Raw genomic sequence first — 19647 nt, forward strand, 5'->3', positions numbered from 1 at the left:
TCGTGTAAACAATAAATATAACCTTATGATGTGAAATTCTCCACATAATAATTATCTGCAAGCAGTTTAAAAATGAGATAATTATGCACATGGCTAAAAACAGGGGACTTACAAAAGAATCACTTGAAAGAACCGAAATCGATATTGCAACAGTTTTCAAGCCCTGCGTTTAAGTACTGCGTTTATTATGATGAATTATTACATTTCAGTACTAATTTGTGAGGTAACACATAATAATATCCATATTTCTTCTTTTCACTTTACAACGCAACATAACAGTGTACATACTGGCACAATCAGCATTGCGTGGAGTCGGTTAAGATCTTAGAACTTAAGGCACATTTCCCTATACCCGTCTGAACGCAGCGTCAAGAAATTCAAAGTCGATTTTCCCGAAAATGAAGCACGATATCAAAAAAAGTTACTCTTCCTTTTCGACTTATAACAATGAAATAAGTCGAGGAAAAGGAATAAAATTTTTCGATATTGCGCTTCATTTTTGAGAAAATCGACTTTGAACTCCTTGACCTTGCGCCCAGTCGCGTATAAGAAAACCTACCTTCAGAGGCCCGTATGGGTTTAAGAAGGAATTAAAAAATGAATTCACTCGTAAAGAATATCCAGCACAGTTACTTAGTTTCAATTATTGTGGTAGAGCAGGAGATGCACCGATACGTCCACGATATTTTGCTTAAGGAAGTTGGCGAGGTGAATAGAAAAAATGCAATGGGTTGGGGGTGGCATACTGACGAAAAGACTGCAACTGCGTGAGCTCGCGTGGACCGCCATGAAGGCACACAATGGAGGGGGGTATAGCTCGTCGGTCGATAATCCTGATTTAGACGCGGTCGTATATTAGACTAAGGATCGTGAAATTGAATGGTGGAATCAGCAGAGAGACCGATCCTGCTTTCATCCGAAGGAAGGTGGACTATACCGTGCGAAAAATAAACTGCCCCTGTCGCGGGCGGGGTTAGTAAATTTCGCAGGTGGGCAGCCTCCGCTTCTTCCTCGAATCTTTCTGTCTTCCTTTCCCTTCTGTCTCCATTTCCTCTTAATTTCCTTGCATCCTTGACTCGCGACTATGTAAAACGTTTCCTTCAGACCAGCTTGATTGTTTCTGTCTGTTACAAAATAATAACGACCGAGTGTGTGGACCATTTTTGGTAAAGTTAATGTTGTACACGTACACAGAGTACTTCTCCAGGCCAATAAGAATTAGCATCTTGAATATCTCCGGAACCATGGAAATAAGATAACAAGTTTTTAATTAAATATGTTTATTAAGAGTTGTGTGGCTCTAACGACTTTTTTAGCAGGAAATTCCTCAAAATTCGTAGGTTAAATTTTACACCTTTCAATTGCATAGTTTTATAATTAAATTATTAAATTATTAAATTTGTATTGTACCCTTTTTTATATCTACCTATCTAGGTACTATTATATAGTTGTTAAGATATGCAGGAAAATAGGAAAATACACATTAACCTGTAAGGGGTGTTTTCACCCTGTAGAACTATAAAGTACCAACCAAAAAATTGTCTGATATTTCTGTTGAGGTTCCTTACAAATTTGCTAAGTTTCAAAAATATCGGAATTGCTTGGACCTTTGAGTACCTACCTGTTTATTATTGCAACGTAATGTCAGATACGTTGAACTTGACGAGTAGCACATAGCCGCGCTTGTCAATCATTTTGGTGGGATTACATGTTCATAAGGTAGACGTGGAGCAACAACGAAAGTGCTACCATTAAGATAGGAAAGGGTTCCACGCCTAGTCAACGTCGAATTATTATGCTTGGATACGAAAGCTATAACACGAGCCCGTTATTAATGCGACCGATACTCATTCCGCACTCATCCGTAGATACGATCTCTCCGCCCAGTCAATCGGATCGCAGAGTCTAAACCCGTAATTACCATTAGCCCACCCATAGCGAGTGCGATCCTACAAGCGGACGAACGAAAGTTTCAATTTACGCGCTCTTAAGTCTGTGCTATCCAAACTATGTGAAAGAAATGCCGATGTTCAATTTACTTCTTCACGTTTCTTCGTAGTGACGTTTTCTTAGTGCCTTTTACTTTATTTTCCACGGTTTTGGGCGTGTATTCAGTACGCTGAGGTTGTCTACTTGCGCTTATGGTAATTTTACAAATACTAACGAAAAGCAGAGCGACGCGTTAGGTTATATTTTGGTTGGTGGTTATTTGTTTTCTGTTATATATTGCTATATTATATTAGGTCGTTGCAAAAGTTCGTTTGCTCATTGTTAGGTGATGTTACGTGTGCGGAAATGTATTTTTTACTATTTACTACAGCTATCTGTATTTTTACCAGAATAGTGGCAGAAGGAAAATACATTGACTAAAAAAAAACAAGTAGGTAATGTAGTTTTATTTATGATAAGGCAATTTGGTTCACTAAACTGAAAGAACTTTTGCATCCACCTAATATTTTCAATCGAATCAGAACAATGTTTCTTGTGAAATGTGACGTATTACTTCTTGAAGAAGATAAAGAAGATTAATATCTGATGTGCATTCTGAAATGTGTATGAATGAAGTTATGGATAAAAAATTAAAAATGGGCCCTTTATCCGACGTGCGATCAAGCTCTCCGCCGATTAAAGGTTAAATCATCTAACTTACAAGAGTGTAATGTGGTTTTCGTATGTGTTCCTTCGTATGTAATTACAAACTGAACTGCATACCTTAAAAATAAACAATTAATACACGATCAATTATTTACACTCTCACAGACAAGAAGGTAGAACAGTAATGATGGGACAATGCCAGTGGCGGATTTAACAGGGCGGCCTATGAGCAGTTGCCACCTGGGCCCCTGCTCGAAAGGCCCCACCAAGGCCCCATCCTTAAAAAAAAATATGATTTTATCTAAACTATATTCTTTTCTGTATTATTACACTGAGCTCGCTTTCAGTAAACTACCACTGTAGTTTTCCGAAAAATGGGCCCCTGCTCAGAAGGCCCCCCATAGGGCCCCGTCTTCAAAAATAAATTCTGATTTTATCCAAGCACTTTTTTTCTATACTTTTCTGTACATTTACCCCCTTTTAGTAAACTACCTCTTCATTTTCCCGAAAAAATGGGCCCCTCCACGTTTGCCACCTGGGCCTTTTTTTCTTAAATCCGCCACTGGACAATGCAATGCCGGAAAATATCGCAGAGTCATCGTGCAGGAGGTGTGTTGGTTTCTTTTGTAATTATCGCTGTCTTCGCGTATCGCTGTCCGACATGTGATTTTAGCTAATCAATCACTCGAAACTTAAATGCGATTCGTGAACGCCGTACGAGATCCTCTTATTTGGCTCGCTTGTGCTGACGTTATTAATTACTAGGAGGTGGGTGATGAGTCGCATCTTATCCTATCCAGTCATGGATAAGGGTCAACAATTCGGCGCGAAGTTCCATGAATGATTAAGCTGGCCAAACAAGCTTCTTAACGTCTCTTTTAAAGTATCCTATACGTACGAAGCAATGCTTGTGGCATAAACAGAAATTATTAACCGTTTTTAGTTACTCTGCCATCTCACTAGATAACGAACCTGTCTGTTTTATTGTTTCAGGCTGTCTGCAACAATTTGGAGCCAGAAAATCGGTGAGTAGATCAATCTGGTTCTTTATTCAATTAACTGTCGTCGTTTAGATGCGATATTTTAGTATCGATTTTTTTTTAAAAGCAAAGTCCCCATGAAAAAAGGTATTTCATTATTTCGAACTATTTTTGGACGAGGAGTCATTTCATTTATAGTCGCTGCGTATCTAGTGATCAATTCTGCTGATTTTTAGATAGGCACGCGCGTATCGGACGAGTTTTCAAAATCAATTTTCTCGAAACAAAGCCCCGCATCAAAAGGTTTCATTCTATATTTTCAACTTACTTTTGCACGAAGAATCACTTTCTTTCTGATTGCAAAACAATTTCGGAAACCATGTACGGTTGCCATGTAATGAATATAACAGGATGCAAATAAATCATAGGGACAAATAAAATTGTGGAGGTCGATAGAGTCATTAAAAGAAGCAAAAATATTTTTAATAAATATATTATACTTTTGGAAATGAATATGTGGTTCAAAGATGTTCAGTATTTTAATTTGTAGCTCAGTAGTTTTTTTTGCATGTCAACAACTAATAGATAGCTTTGAATTGGATATATCTTGTCTTGGATTATTTAAATTTAAATTTAAACAGCACAGCAGTTTGAATTTAATACAAATTGCATTCATATAGCGGTTCTATCAATAATTTGAATCAACTATATTTAAAGTATTGAACATACTTTTCGTAGGGTGAGAAAGTAGGATTGCATAGCATTGTGAATATTCGTAGAATTCTGTATTCAAATAATCAGGCATGACTTTGACATTTTAAGAAACTACTGAGACTCTTTTGTTTCCTTCATCGAGTTCCATGAATTCCTAAAATTTCTATCATTTCATTTGCACGCTGTATGAAGTGATTCAGTAGCTAGTATCGCCTAAATATCTCCGAAAATACGACTTGGAGAAAATATTTTTAATAAAAGTTACACGGTGGAAGGGAAACCTGTGGTGGTAGGTGCCTATTCTTCGTCGTATCGCAGAATAAATCCTCCGTGGCACGTTTAGGTGTTCGTTAGTGGTTTTTAAATCGATTAGTCTTCCAATAAATTTCGGTTTCCTTCTTCCTTCTTTCTCCTTCCTTTTTGCTTGATAACTTCGCGGCACGAACGATTAGGGTTGTTTATTTATGAGAAACACTTGCTTGAGACGAAACGGCCCCGCGCTATCTCCTCAGAGGAGCATCGCGTACAGCTCTTCGGAGAATTTGATATATCGAAAGGGATGGTGAAACTATTTGGGCCGACACCCCCGCCTAATTCTGGCCCTTCGCTTGGGACCTCGGACTTCTTACTCCCCTAATATATCACCGGGACGTCAAGATCGCGGTCCCAAGAAACATCTCGTACATATGGCCCCCGACAGTTGGGAGATATTTCTCTGCTCGCCCAACTGCCGAAGGAAGATGTCACGCTCGCATTCTGTGACGCGAATAGGGCACCGTTCACCGACGGCGTTCGTAATTAGTAGTTGATGGTTGAAGCATCGAAATTCAACGTTGAATGGGCACTCTATAATTTCCCCACGTGCCTTGTTACAGATTTACACCGTCCGCGTTGCTGCAAGAGTTTCCGCGTCTCAAGTATATCGTCGACCTGACAAACACGTGCCGCTACTATGACGAAAAGGTAAGGACAAAATGAAATTCACATCCTTATCGAATGTACGTTAATTACAAATGGTCTTGTACTTTCTGGAGAACATTTACTCGTGGAGAAAGTTATACTTTTCGAATGATACGTACGTTCTTTACAGACAATTATATTTATTATCCGAAATTAGAAAATGTTTTATTAGATCTTCGATTTAACTCGGTAAGCAAATACAACCGGCGCAATTTTGGGAAGGATATTCTGTGATTTTATACTTTTAAAAGAAAGTGTGATATATTGTTTTTGCAGAAGTGTTTATATCATACGTATGTAGAATTATATTTGAGTTAAGTAAAAAATTAACAATTGTAAAAATTCAACATAGTTTCAAAAATATAAATAAAAAATCAGCAAAAGTAATTTAGTTCTTTTCGGCACAGTTGCTGAAATCGTCTGAATTAGGCGGCGTGACACACGGGTGTTATGTCGTACTATTTTATAATTTCGTGCTTAAAAACGGTGTGTATGAAGGATAAGTATTAATCAGAAAGAACGTTTTGGTAAAATACGAGTAGGTAACGAATAAGAAATTCGGTAATGAGTAGAGTGATCGCCTAATATCGTCTAGCAAAAGTGAAATTGTTGTACAAAACAATAATATTAATTATTGCTAATTACCTTTTTATTATTATTATTGCTGTTATTTTTGTATGTACCTAATTCGTTTCAAAGTAAAGAGAAATTATTCATGTTTCATATAACATAAATTAGAATCGTTGAAACCTGCAAAATTTTAATTTGGACTTAAAAAACATAACACCTGCAAAAATGGGCTTCCAAAAAAAGTGTACATACTTAATATCGCCTACTCTAGAAATGTTGCTTAATCATGTATCTATGAGTTTTGAAAGTTATTTTCACATGTATTTTTATTATTTCTGGCTATATAAATGTTTTTTGATTATGTCTTCCTACATATATTTAAGTACTAATTCAGTTCATCACCGATAAATTTTGAGTGCTTGGTTGGCGCAACTCTTAATCCCAAATGAAAGTAATATATTGCCTTGCGATATTTCCTGCAACTTCTTCGATGTACAATTAATATGTTGGCATGTAGATATTTCCGTACCTCTTGGTAATTGAAAACAAGCTACATCGTTTCTTTGTTACCCCTTCGCGAGCTGTCATTTTAGTGTAGCTTCATTCCTTGATCGGGCAGATATCCAAGAGCATATCTGTCTAAGGCCCCTTTGCTCGGTCCATGTATCTGCGTCCACTCCTTCTCGCCTCCTCTCCTTCTCACTCCTGCCTTTTCCTCCCTTTTCATTCTTTTCAATTTACTCGCTGTTCCTCCCTCGAAAGCCTAATATCACGTCTGGGCCAGTTCCGACTTTGTTTAGTATTTTGAAACGGTCGAACAAGCCCGACTAATTCGTAGCGCGGGTAAAGGGCCCGTGAGGGCTAATGAGCATACTATTAGATTTCTGGAATAGCGGACTGCCGACGATTCGATCGCTGAATTTCAGTGTCTAGCGAGAGCGTGCCTATTCTCTGGATCAGACCTGTCACAACCTAAGACCGATCAATTATAAAAGGCCCCAGAGTCGAGATTGTACCGGGGTCGTTCCGTGTCCTTTTTTCCCCTCCACGCACGGTCATTTGCCACGCGAGAAGAAACTCGGATCCACGAGGGGAAATATTTTAAAAGCATTCGAACGCCTTTGAGCATCAATGGTGCCGCTTAGCATTGATAATTAACAGAGGGATCTTGTGGTGTCGCCCACGTCTAATTAGAGCGCATTATAGGTACATAATGGCATTCTCGGTGGAAAGCTGAAATTTTGGGCCTGCGGGCCTGTCGCCTGAAATAAAGGGCCGTGCATAATTGTCCGTAAAGATTTTATCACTTTTCCTCAGCATCTCTGGCAACACTGCAATTTGCTAATTGACTTCGTTATATTTACATTTTAATACGCTGATGTCTTCTGCATTAAGTTTCTATAGATCTACTTGGGATAATTATTTTAAATATTTATTCGAAACAATTCACTCAACGGCCAACTCTGATTAATATATACAAATATAAAAAATCTTTATTAAATTAAATATAGAAATGTATATCGTGTTCATTATGAAATTATAAATGTTCATTTATTTATATTTATTTCCATTTTGTTGCAGGAATTTACAAAGTCTGGCGTCAAATATAAAAAAATAGTGGTGCGTGGACGGCAAGTTCCCCCCATGGATGTGGTGCAGATGTAAGTACACATAAATAATTTTTTTTATTCCTTACATTTCTATTTTGTGCAATAATTAACGGTAAGGTGAAATGGGGTCATTTCATTTAAAAGATAAACATAGGTCTATGTACTTTACACCTTTTATCGAATTAATTAAGCGAGTTTTGCATAAACTGTATAAGAGCTTGCTTTTTATGTATGATAAAAAGCCATTCAGGTTCATACAATATTGAAATATAACTACGATCGCTTAGAAAATAAAATAAAGTTGTATAAAGTAGTTATGCTACTGTATTTTAAAATTTAAAAAAATGAGAAACATGTTTTTCGTTTGTACAATTACGCATGCCATTAGAGTTAGTAGAAGAGACGAAAAAATTAAGTTCTGTTACAAAAACAAAATATGTTTCGGTAATTAGATATTTTAATCACCATATTTCTTCTTTTGAAGCAAATATGTTCTTTCTTACACATTCTCTGCACCTTTAAAGGCAATGAGGGTATTAATTGTAAAATAAACCGTGTACGTTAATTGAAAGAAATATTAGTGAATTGCATGCGGGATAAAAATAATTTCCGCAGATTTATCAAAGCGAATAAATCAGTAAACTTAATAGTGGCACGTTTCTGTAGTCGTAGACGTGTCAGGGAAGTAACAGGTAGCGCCATGGCGCTTGGATATCATGACACGTATTAAAAAGATCGTTCAGTTACTTATCTGGCGTGGGCGTCTTGGCGTTTCAAACCGCTGGCATATGCACGTGCAGATCACAACGCGAACCTCGTGTACTGGTCATGTTAATCACCCATCTAACTTAACGAGCATCGTATTTCACATTTGTCGCCCCTCTATTCCGATCTTAACCCTCTAGTGCATAGATTTTTTAACTCAATTGGAAAAAATTAGACTAGTCTAATTTGGGCATGAAAAAACCAAAACCGATGTCTGTTTTCAATTTAGAGGACGTCTGGGCTCCCCAGGGCAGTCGTCTGGGTCACCGCCTTAAGGCGGGATCATGTAGCAGGTACAAAAAATGTAGTATTTTTTTATATAAAATAAATACTTCATTTTTAATAAAAAACTATGGAAAATGTTTAAAAAAAATATAAATTTATGATATAATAGAGAATTAGAAAGAAAGAGGCCCAACTCCTGAATTAAATATGTGCCCGCCTTAAGGCAGGCGTATGCACTAGAGGGTTAAGGAAGTCATCGATCGATCAGCAGTTGATTCGCATCGCACAGGGCGATATGTCGAACTAATCGTTCCCTTGCCTGCCATACTACATCTTGATCAGGAGGTACAGCTCGCCACCTGTATTTTGCATACGCTTCTGTTAAGGTTACGAGAAAAAAGGAAACATTGGAAATTAATCGCCCATATTTTTGGCCCACTAATTTGAGTCGTAAAAAGCATGCTATATGACGAATCATATTACGCTGCCCAGAAAACCTCGCACGTCGCGCTTGAATTAACGAATCCAGCCGAGGTTATAGCAGCTTGCGGAATCCACATTATTAGCGAGTCTCACTTGGTATATCTGTCAACCGATACTCTAAGCGATTCATATTCACAACTCTTTAAGGAGTTACATACCTTTGACAGGCTGGAGATTAGGGTTATTTTTTTCATATAAAAAATGTTATATTTAAAAATCAAGACGTACACCTTTGTGTGTATAAATTTATCGTGTATTGTGTCTAGAAATAAATTTGATATATTAAAGGTACGTGTTTGTGTCTAGATCAAGTGTATACGGCACTCAAAAATATTTCCGGAGGGTTGGAAACTGCCTAGAGCAGCCCGCGACACTAAATTCGACCTATCGGGAGTCGCAGCTAGAGCTAGACTGAAGACACTGCAACTAGCTCTAGCTAGACACAAAGGATACTTGATCTAGACACAAAAGTGTCGTCGTGTAAATGATGCGATAGCAACCCCTTCGCCCAAGGCCTCTGTGTGGCTATAACGATTGCATATTTGATGATACCATTACTGTATTTCAACTACGAATGAAGTAAAAAGAACATACTGACTTTAATAATAGAATCGCCATGAAAGTAAGGAATACGATACCGTAGAATTTTCTTGAAAAAGAAATGAGTTTAAACAGTGAAATGGGGTTGCATGGAAAGGTTGCTAAGAAAAGTATTCCATCCTCAATGTCAGTACATGATGCCGATTGTTTTTTATCATCAATTATCCTTCCAGCAGGTCAAAGCACGGTATTTGAAACCGCGTCCTTTGGCTTGTTCCTCTCATCGATCGACTGTGCGAAAGGGCTGGCTCGTTTTTCATAATTCGAGGATAAAATGATTCACGTCGTCCATTAATAGCCATCAGGAATGCGAATAGCTGGCGACCCTCATCGCAACCGCCTCCTGGACAAGCGTATTCTTTTGTTTAATCTCTTTGATCGAGATCTGGCGGTTTTGTATCTTGGTTATTGCGCGACGTATAATTAGCTGCATCCTTGATAGGTGCAGCTTGGGTATTTACTCTATCACGGTTAAAATAAGGAAGAGGGAACGGAGGAGAGCGAAAACTAGGCGCCACTTAATATCTTACAAGGGGAGTGCACGAGGTTCAGCTCATCAATTTGCTTAATTTTTTGTAGACAATTAGTGCATAACGTGCACTACTACAGTGTTTCCCGAAAGCCAATGAATATGTATGTAACTTTTGACAGCCATCCACCCAGTAATTTACCGTCAAGGACCCAGTTCCTGATCAGTTTAGGAAAATAAACCAAATAATAAGCTTATTATGATACAAATTTATTCTAACAAATTACTAAATAATTATGAAGTATTTTGAAATTTATACGCAAAATTTGATAGCTCATAGTGAAACGTGCGAAGGTGATCAGAAACTGCTCCCTTTGCGTTTATCACTTTCAAAGTTAAATTATAAAATAATTATTATTATGTGTGCACTTTTTTAAATACCAAATTAAAGATAAAACATAGATTTACTGAAATAACAAAAAGCTTTTAAATTGGATTAAGTTTTCCCTTTACACGTTTAAAAACCCGCGGTAGTTACTCTTAGGTAGTTACTCTTAAGTGATCGGGAGCTGAGTCCTTGACGGTATTCTCCAGAAATTTCTTAAGGTAAGATACCCATGGTTTTCGATTTTCTCCCTTATTTCTCAGGCACACGTACAGATTTTTACTGATTTTTAACTATTCATATGATTAGTGCACCCTATGCGTTTAATATATAATTATAAGTGTTATGTACTAAATAACTGTATCCAAAATTCGAACTAAGTCACTAAACCAAATATTGTTCAATCCCTTTGTTGAACATTTTTGAGTAAACGTAGACATAGACTTGATAGACACAGAACTGTCTATCTTCCTGAAATTCAATTGAATTAGCAAAAAATAAATGAATGTATGGATATTGGAGAAATTTAATTAAAATTGCCTAAAGTTCTGAAGGTCATAAAGAAGAGTTTTGAAGATACATCAATAGTTTATACACAAATAGTAATCATTAGTGTGTGGAACGAATGCCTACCAAAATTATGGTTCCAATGAATGCCCATTCCTACTTTACCAATTTATTTTGTTGAATAAAGTCTATTCAGTAATTCAGGCTAATGTAAAGTAAATATAGCTCTTATTAGTTGTTACACTTTCAATTAATTATAGTTAGTTGGAGAACGTGATCGAACTTGATTTAACGCTTTACAAGTCAGTGTAACAGGATATACCTAACGGAGATCAAGTTGCACGATATCCACTACCATGTTGACAATACGCGCGGACTCAGGTTCCCTAAATGCGTTCGAATCGTGTTCCTTGAGGATTCCTGGCAAGTCCAGTACAATGTACGTGTCGCGCGACAAGGGACGTGGGTGTTGACGCTTCAGCAGCGACGTCTTTATTCGCCGAGACATCGAACATAGGTTTCCACGTGTTCTCTGTCGTGTATTGCGAGACAATGCTCATATATTCCACAAATACAGTGAAATACTCTGCAGATATGTGGCAAGTATGCGAAGAAACATACCATAAGAATTTCTCGGTGCACCGTTTCGTCATACAAAACTATTTCGATTGAATAATAAATTTTGATGAAAAAATGATCCACAAGAAGATAAGTTTTTTATTCCTGCCTTTATCAGGGACAGATATTATTCCGATCTCTTTGCATTCATATAAATCTTCAACCTGATTACAAATTGGTAATTCTGCGAATAATTAAGTGAAGTTACTTTGCAATTTCTATTGTTATTTTCGTTAATGCCAAATTGTATAAGTGTACAATTGGTATAACTCTATAAGTGTATCTTTGTTTCTTCTAAAACTTGTTAGATCTTACAAGACCTAACCCAGACTTCTTCTTCCACTATACAAATTTGGTATTTCTTAGTAATTACTTACACTCAAGCCTGACAACCGATAATTACACTTGTTTTACAATCTTTTCCATTGAACACCTTCAGTATTTTCATGCGTAGTGTCAGCACTGTTCGCAACGGGAGAAAGTGCATGTACGTATTGTCATACATTTTTATGAGGCACTTGAAAATGAAGCGTGTATTATTGTTTTCTTATTATACACGAAGAGAATGTTTACAAGAGCATCTTTATTGTTAAGACGGTTCATGTCGAGTGTGCGGTAGCTTATTGATTTCCGAAACATTGACGGAATCTTCAAAACGAGGCTGTTTCGAAAAAATTCATGGTCAGGGTAAATCCGTCTGGAATATTTTGACGTACGTCATGTTCGCGGTATGAGAGTCGAAGCACTGGGACAGTGCTGGCACGAAGACGAAAGAGAAACGTTTGGGAAGCGGTTGTGGGTGGTAAAAGATGCTTTACATTCCCTCGTATGCATAATTTGAGGACGCGTGCACGTTACTTCATACTTCCGGCGCCGTTAATTCGGCCCATGAACCCCACTGACGTTCCTACGAGTCGCGTTCAAAATCCCCTTTGCCTCTCTTTGTTTTCTCCACCTTGGGAGCATTGCCAAGATGACGAGGCGCGCGTCTCACGCTTTCGGACCACCCGGAAGATCGCTTCATTACGTAAATTCGCCACCACGTATCCGTCTTCGCTTCGTCCACGTGTTTCTCTATGCCCGGCACGCTGTTCAAGAGACGAGATCTTACAATTAGTTTCACGTTCTGCACAGGGTGCCCCACTTATAATGAACATGTCAATTATTGAAGTAGTTGAAAGTAAGAAATAATTACTAAGGGGAGCTTGTATGGTTTGAAGACGTGCATCTGGCGATGATAAGAAAGCTTAAAGATTTTTATAATTATAACTTTTATGTGTTAAAACCACTTTACAACTTTAAGGGGGTATTCTTGTGTAGGGGGTACTTTCCGTTTTGCAACGCCATCTTTGGGAATTTATTTATTAAAATCTATAAGGCTATACTATCTGGCGTTTTGCTTGCATATTAAGGTATGTTTGAAGTAATACTCAGATTTTTTTTTATCTTTTTGTCGCAACATATACATAGATATAGTGGGTTCTTGAAAAAAATTCTTTTCCGACGGGCGTTGGGGTGGGAACTGTTCTAGTCATCCGAAATGGAAAAACTAAGGTTCATTTTCTTTGTTATGTTTGTCGCTATGGTCGGAACCATAAAGGACCCCTAACAATAAAAATTTGCGGAATGACAGCAGTTTGAAAAAAATGTTCGATTCTTGCTGATAAATTTAGCTGTTTTCGTCCTGTAGAATTAAATTTATACAATACAGAGACTCGTCCGCGGTTCCAACCATAGCGACAAACATAATACAGAAAATATATCTTAATTTTCCCATTTAAGAGGACTAGAACAGTCCCCACACCATCGCCCGTCGGAGAAGAATTTTTATTTAAGAAGTTTTAGTCACCGACTATATCTATGTATATGTGCAATGAACTAGATAAAAAAAATCTGAGTATTACTTTAAACCTACCTTAATACGCAGGCTAAACGCCAGATAGTATAAACTTATAGTTTTTGTTAAATAAATTCCCGAACATAGCATTGAAAAACGGGCAGTTCGATCGCAATTTATAATACGTACCTTCCCGAATATATAATTTGTAACGAGAATGCTCTACGGTTACTGCAGCTAATTATTCTTTGTACGTAGAATGGAAACGTAAATTCCCAGTTGTTGAAGTAGTTACTTGAAATTTCCTTCATTATTACCGTCACATCTGTTAAAAAATTTGTGGTGAAAATGACAGAGGCAATCATCTTACACTGTAAACTAGTATCAATCTGAATTAAAATAGTTACTCTTAAGCATTTTCCACAAGCTGTCATTCGAGTCATTCGGGGTGGTAAATGTCTGGGTGCCGGTGGCGGGCGTTGCAGTCCTGCGCGCCTAATTTCGTAAGTTCGGTTATGTACTGACGGATGACAAAGTCTAGAAGTACGCATGGTAGACGAAGCCGGTAGGGTCATAGGGGGGCGTCGGTGTTGTATTGCTCTTCTTATCCTAGACTCATCTACACGCGTGTATTAATTAAAATAATTTCGCTGTTATCGGGATTGTGTAAAACGTCGGTGAACTTACCGACAGGCAAGATAGAGATATCTGTATCATCCATCGTATCCGTGTCGTCGAGATCTGATATAGTGTCGTACGCTACAAAGAATGAATAATAATCAAGCATCGTCAACCTGATATATGTGTAGATATTATTTGAAGAAAAATTCTCATTTCGTTTCGATACATCTTCAAGGTTAAAACTAACAAGCGCTTTATTTAGTTTTAACTGGTGCCTTATTTCAAATTTCCGACGAACAACTGAATTTATGCAAGAATGTGCTTGTATAAAGGAATAAGGTAACTGAATTGTAAAACTTCTACGTATTATCGTAAGAGAATATACAATTTAGCGGCCTTAGAATAGCTTCATATTTCTCAAGGGGATGGAGAGAAGTACACACATGCAATATAAACTTAATCTGACCCTCTATTCTCCCTGTCATTTAAGAAGGAACCCGTTTCGCGCATGTAGAATGAGCTTATTGGCTCCGAAGAGGCGTTGGTGGGGGTACAGCCAATAGTGGCTTCTCCCGGCACCAATAAGCGTCAACCTGCGCAGAACTGCTCTAAACTCGTCAGTCGTCAGGTTCCTTCTTAAATGACAGGGAGAATATATGCTATTGCATAAATGCAATCTCCATTACCAATTACTGTGATGTAGGGAATTGCAAACTTTTTTTTTACTAAAATTTGTTAGGTAACGTACCTCTTATATTTAATCTTTACCAATACCTTAAAAGTTTCAGTTATAGCAGAGTAATACATTTTGTACGTAGAGAGCCCACTACATATAAAAAATTATCATTCGCACATATGTATGTGATAAAAATATTTTTAATATATTCTTTAAAGAGGTATTGTTTTACAATACACACTCATACCTCGATTCACGCGATCTCATTTCTCGCGGTCAGAAAATATGACTTTGTTACATGAAGCTGAAGTGCCAAATACTTTTAGTGGCGAGGACAGTGACTGCGAATCAATTAAAATGAAATGGTTGACTGCTTTGGAGCACAGTTCTGACAGCGGCAACGAAGACAATTAAATTTGTTTTTCTTAAATTTCATTATTATTGCTTTTGTGCAAATATGTGAAATAAATATTTTTACAACATTCACGGGCTAGAGAAATCTTACGTATTTTTGTTTGCACTGGCGGACACCATTTACGCGATTCTCAACCGCCTAAACAAAACCACGTGGAACGGATACTCCGCGTAAATCGAGGGGCGAGTGTAGTTACTTTCACGAAAGTTCAGAAACTTAACGTACCATCGAAGAGGCGGTGCGCTACAGCTACTCCCGCAGCTAAATCCGGTCGTGCCGCAATACTTCTAAGTGGCGGGAGTTGTGCTTGTTGCAGTAGATAGTCCCGCTGAATTTTTGGGGTCGACGTTGTAAAGCAGTCAGGCGAACAAGTATCTTGTTCGCCAGGGTCTACAGGTGTTCGCCACGAGGTGCCTTCCGAAACTGATCTGTAGGATCTTCGAGAATCATATTCGAAATTACGTATATTTATACAAATTGATTTTGATTGCTAATTTAATATATGTGTGTAGAGCATCCACTTTTAGTCGAAAATTATTAACTTAGGTATACTGTAACATTTGTATACGTTTACACTTGGATAGAAGAACTTTTGGAAGAACTGTAATCTGATCTGTTTCATTTAAATGAAATGCAAATTGCATGCTAATTATATACAATTGAAATTGTACTTAGGGGATGTTTAATTGAATTTAGGTTACATACGGGTCAAATTCTGACTGTGCAGTGAGATATTCCTCGCTATATTCCTCTTCATTATTACACGTACACATTGCCTATTGCACGCCTGTGATAAATTCTAAATCTAACACTCTTAATTTTGAATCTATCGCCAAAGACAATTATTTCACGTCAGATAAATTGATGCTTCACATTCTGACAAGTACAATCCCACCTTCAGCTATTATACTTTTTACCGGCCACCTTGTTCCTCCGCTTGTTTCGAATTTAAATGTGTTATAACATGCATATTACTCTAGAGTATGTATGTATGTGTTTTAATATATTACTATACATATGTTAGTATTGTAAAGCAGAAATTATTAAAAGTATAACGTATTGAGTCTAAAAATTCGGCTACGATACGTTTGTACAATATTCTTATACTTACGTTCCTATTAATCACTTTGTTTTAATTAAATATATGTATATGATTTACTAATTAATTTTGCAAAAGTTTACTTTGGGAAGAGAATTTACTACAGTTTTACTTGGCTATATGGGTGAAGTGTGTTTTTCAGTTTATTTTAATTAAACACTTGTTACAAATATTGAGGAAATTACACATTCTTATACAACAATGAATTTTAATGAACATTTAAGTTGTTCGTTTAAATTCATTTTTATGAATTCATTTCAGATTTAAGTGAAACAAATATATTAAAACCGTATTATCCATCATTTTATTGTAATTCATAGGCTGTGACATTCGTCTATGTAATGATTAAGGGAGGATTGCGCCTTGTTCGGAAGAAAAATAGGTATTCGTTATAAATTTTTTGTACAAAAACGAAACCAATTAATTTGAGATTTGGCAGGCTGTTTTATTGTATCTTGAACTATTGTTCTGAATTTTTGTGTGACAGTGGAAAAAAAAACATGGCAAATACAAAGAGCCCTGGCTTTGACGAAAAGTACTGTAAGGGTTATCCGAAACACAAAAAACGAAAAAGAGATTCTTAAACTATACGAATGTGGCTATGGGTGGTAGTAGAAGATTTATTGCTGTATCTGTTAGCGTTCCTTTTTTATTTAAAGAATTTTTTCCGATTTTGATGCAAAACCCTTCTCAAACTCAAATCAGGGCGCTTCATCTTCTTCAAAAGGCTGCCCTGTTAACATTTCTTAATTTTTCTTAATGCATCTACTACCACCCATAACCCTTGCAGTACTTTTCGTCACTCTCTCTGTATCTGCCATGTTTTTTTTTCACTGTGGCACAAAAATTCAGAACAATAGTTCAGGATACAATAAAACAGCCTACCAAACCTCAAATTAATTCGTCGAACCGTTTTTGTACCAAAAATTCACAAAGAATTACCTACCTTTCGGCTCAACAAGGCGCAATCCCCCCTTAATGGTAATTTGGATATTTCAAGAATGCTTGTTCTGTATGCAAATATACATACACCATGTTTAGCGTATAGCTTGTCTCGCCTACACATACTTACGTGTATTTAAAGCATGAATCAAAATGATAGCGTCTTATTTTTCACAGACCTGATACTATCTGAAACTTGAGCTTCATCAAGTTCGAGTGTTTCCATTAATCCACCTCTATGGTGAAAGTCTTGGATAGGACATTGTTGCACAATCGAGTATGCGCTCCTCAAGTCATAGGCATCGCTTGAACGTGATCTTAGATTTGCTATTAGAGATACTTTCATTACACGTAGATACGCACGTAATCGTTTGTACCATGAACGCCTGCACGAGACCACACAGCGTGCTGTATTCAAATGAACTCCGCTTTTGCTGGACTATCGTGCTGCCATAAATGTCTCTTCGCGGTTTCACGAGCATCTCTTTATTTTGATTGAACTCCGTGACGTGCAACACCTCTAAAGCCTTTCGGAATTTATACAGGCCGAACATTGCGCCTCGCTGGCTCGAAGCTCTCCTTTGACTTATTTGGTGTTCGTGTTTATCCCTGTTGTGGAAAGTTTTCTTTATGCAGCCAAGAAAAGCAGAAATTACAAATATCATCGGATACCTTTCGTAAAGAATATACGTAACAGTTTTAAATATATGTAACAGTAGGTAGACACTGCAAAGGATTCATTTTTCACATTTTATTTTAACACTTTTGTGTACAGAATAATGTCAAACATCGTTTTGAGAGGAAAAGAATGTAAATCCATTTAAAAGAAAAGTGCAATTTCTGCTCATTTAAGAGGTTACTCGTCGTAAAGAAGGTGTGGAAAATTTGTTTGTGATCAAAATTTGCAGAGTTATTGATTAATTCTTTAATAATAAATCAACCAATTCAAAAACTATTTAAGAAAGATATTTCAAGATGTTTAACTATTAGTAATTTGCAATTAAATATTATTGCCCCAAGCTCGTGCAACCCTTGCGTAAATGTTTAAATAATTTTGAATTATTTGGTTGTAATTATAGTACAAACGTAACGCATATAATAATAAGAAAAATACGAAACGATCAAAAATGGGGACATGTGCAGAAATTGGGACATTCACCTTACCATTTATTTAGTATGTTTGAACAAAACGATTGGTCTGCGTGAGCAGATATAGTAATAGGGCCATTTCTTCTTTTTAACTCTCGTTTGTCACACTGGGTCAAAATGATCTACAATTTTTTACCTTTGAAGTAAAATATCTTCGAGGCATCATTGAAAATGGTAGGTACTGTTTAAATATGATGGTACCAAATTAAAATAAATAAGTGCTAAAAATCGTGAAATAAAAATAACCGTGGCGACCCTCCAGAAAACACCTCATGACCCACAGGTTGGGAGTCGCTGAAATAAATGCGAGGAAAGATATGTAAGAACTGCGACCAAAATAAACCATTCCAATAAATGTTTAAACAATTCAACATCCGCAGAAGTATCTCGCGAAAGGAAATTTATTTAAAAAGTATAAAAATGGCCACTTAAGAATTAAGGGGATATTACTTGCGCGCGAGAAGGAAAGAGGCAATGCAAGTTTTGAGTTTCCACGCTTCGTGCGCGACCGAAAACATTTCGAACGAAAGTCGATAAAGAATCAGATTCTTTACTGTAACACTGGTTTATAGAACCATAGCACTGACAGATGAGCAGCGTTATAAATATTTATGCCTGTCCATTTGATATGGCGAAGCTTTTGAGCCCGGGGTTTCGTCGAAGACGAAAACGACGAGGAGGAGGACGATAACGACGACAACCAGGACGTTGATGAGGCTCGTTCTCGATAGCTGGTTCTTTCGATGGGGAAATTCCAATTGACCCGGGCGCGATCCGCCTTCGCCACGGACACCTCCACATCCGCGTCGAATCTGTAATTCAAATTCGAAGTCAAATTAATTTAACGCTCGTCATTTTTCAAGTACCGCTGGCGCCGCGGTGCGCGCGGATCTCCGGCAGCCATTTTTCGATATTTCATTCTCGCTGGGGGCTATCTCTTTTCTCTGACAGATACGTCTCCTCCTGATCCCACCGCTACTTCTTTCAGTAACGGAGGACCCGTCGCGGCGCATATTTGAAATATTATAGAACGATCTGTGAATAAAAAGATTATTTCTTTTCTCACAATCGCGCTTTATTTCGGGGAATGTTATTGAACGGGGAAACAATTTGCGATTAGGGAAAGTCGAGCGTCGAGTAAATATCGATTTTACTACGAAAATATCTTCTGTTGCTGTTCCTTCGGTTTTGGAGGAAACAATATTGGGGACTGTATCTAAAGGAAGAATAATAATTAGGCAATGCAGAAGCTACCAACCCTCAATAATCTGAAATTGAGTAAATTTAGTTTGAAGATTTGAATTGTTAACGAAAAGTAGCTTTATTTCCATTGAGTCTACTTTATTTCTTGCTATTTTGCAATGTTCTTTAATGGTTTATTCAATAGTGAGTAGTGTAATTAATATTATTTTAAATTTTCTGTAGTT

General features: G+C 37.2%; 1 protein-coding gene and 1 long non-coding RNA gene across 3 annotated transcripts in view; one reads left to right on the forward strand and one right to left on the reverse strand.

Moving 5' to 3' along the window:
* Positions 1-19647, forward strand: part of LOC143369294 (uncharacterized) — a 65750-nt gene that overhangs the window by 27007 nt on the left and 19096 nt on the right. Inside the window, exons 3-5 of the mRNA XM_076813061.1 lie at positions 3589-3620; positions 5165-5252; positions 7401-7480. Of these exons, the coding sequence (XP_076669176.1) occupies positions 3589-3620; positions 5165-5252; positions 7401-7480 (200 nt within the window). The remainder of the gene's footprint in view (positions 1-3588; positions 3621-5164; positions 5253-7400; positions 7481-19647) is intronic.
* Positions 18676-19647, reverse strand: part of LOC143369311 (uncharacterized) — a 76078-nt gene continuing 75106 nt past the window's right edge. For both annotated transcript variants that reach the window (XR_013085371.1, XR_013085372.1), the window contains exon 2: positions 18676-19032. This is a non-coding gene — a long non-coding RNA (uncharacterized LOC143369311). The remainder of the gene's footprint in view (positions 19033-19647) is intronic.

This window comes from Andrena cerasifolii, chromosome 5, assembly GCF_050908995.1.
Source record: "Andrena cerasifolii isolate SP2316 chromosome 5, iyAndCera1_principal, whole genome shotgun sequence".
Classification (NCBI taxonomy): domain Eukaryota; kingdom Metazoa; phylum Arthropoda; class Insecta; order Hymenoptera; family Andrenidae; genus Andrena; species Andrena cerasifolii.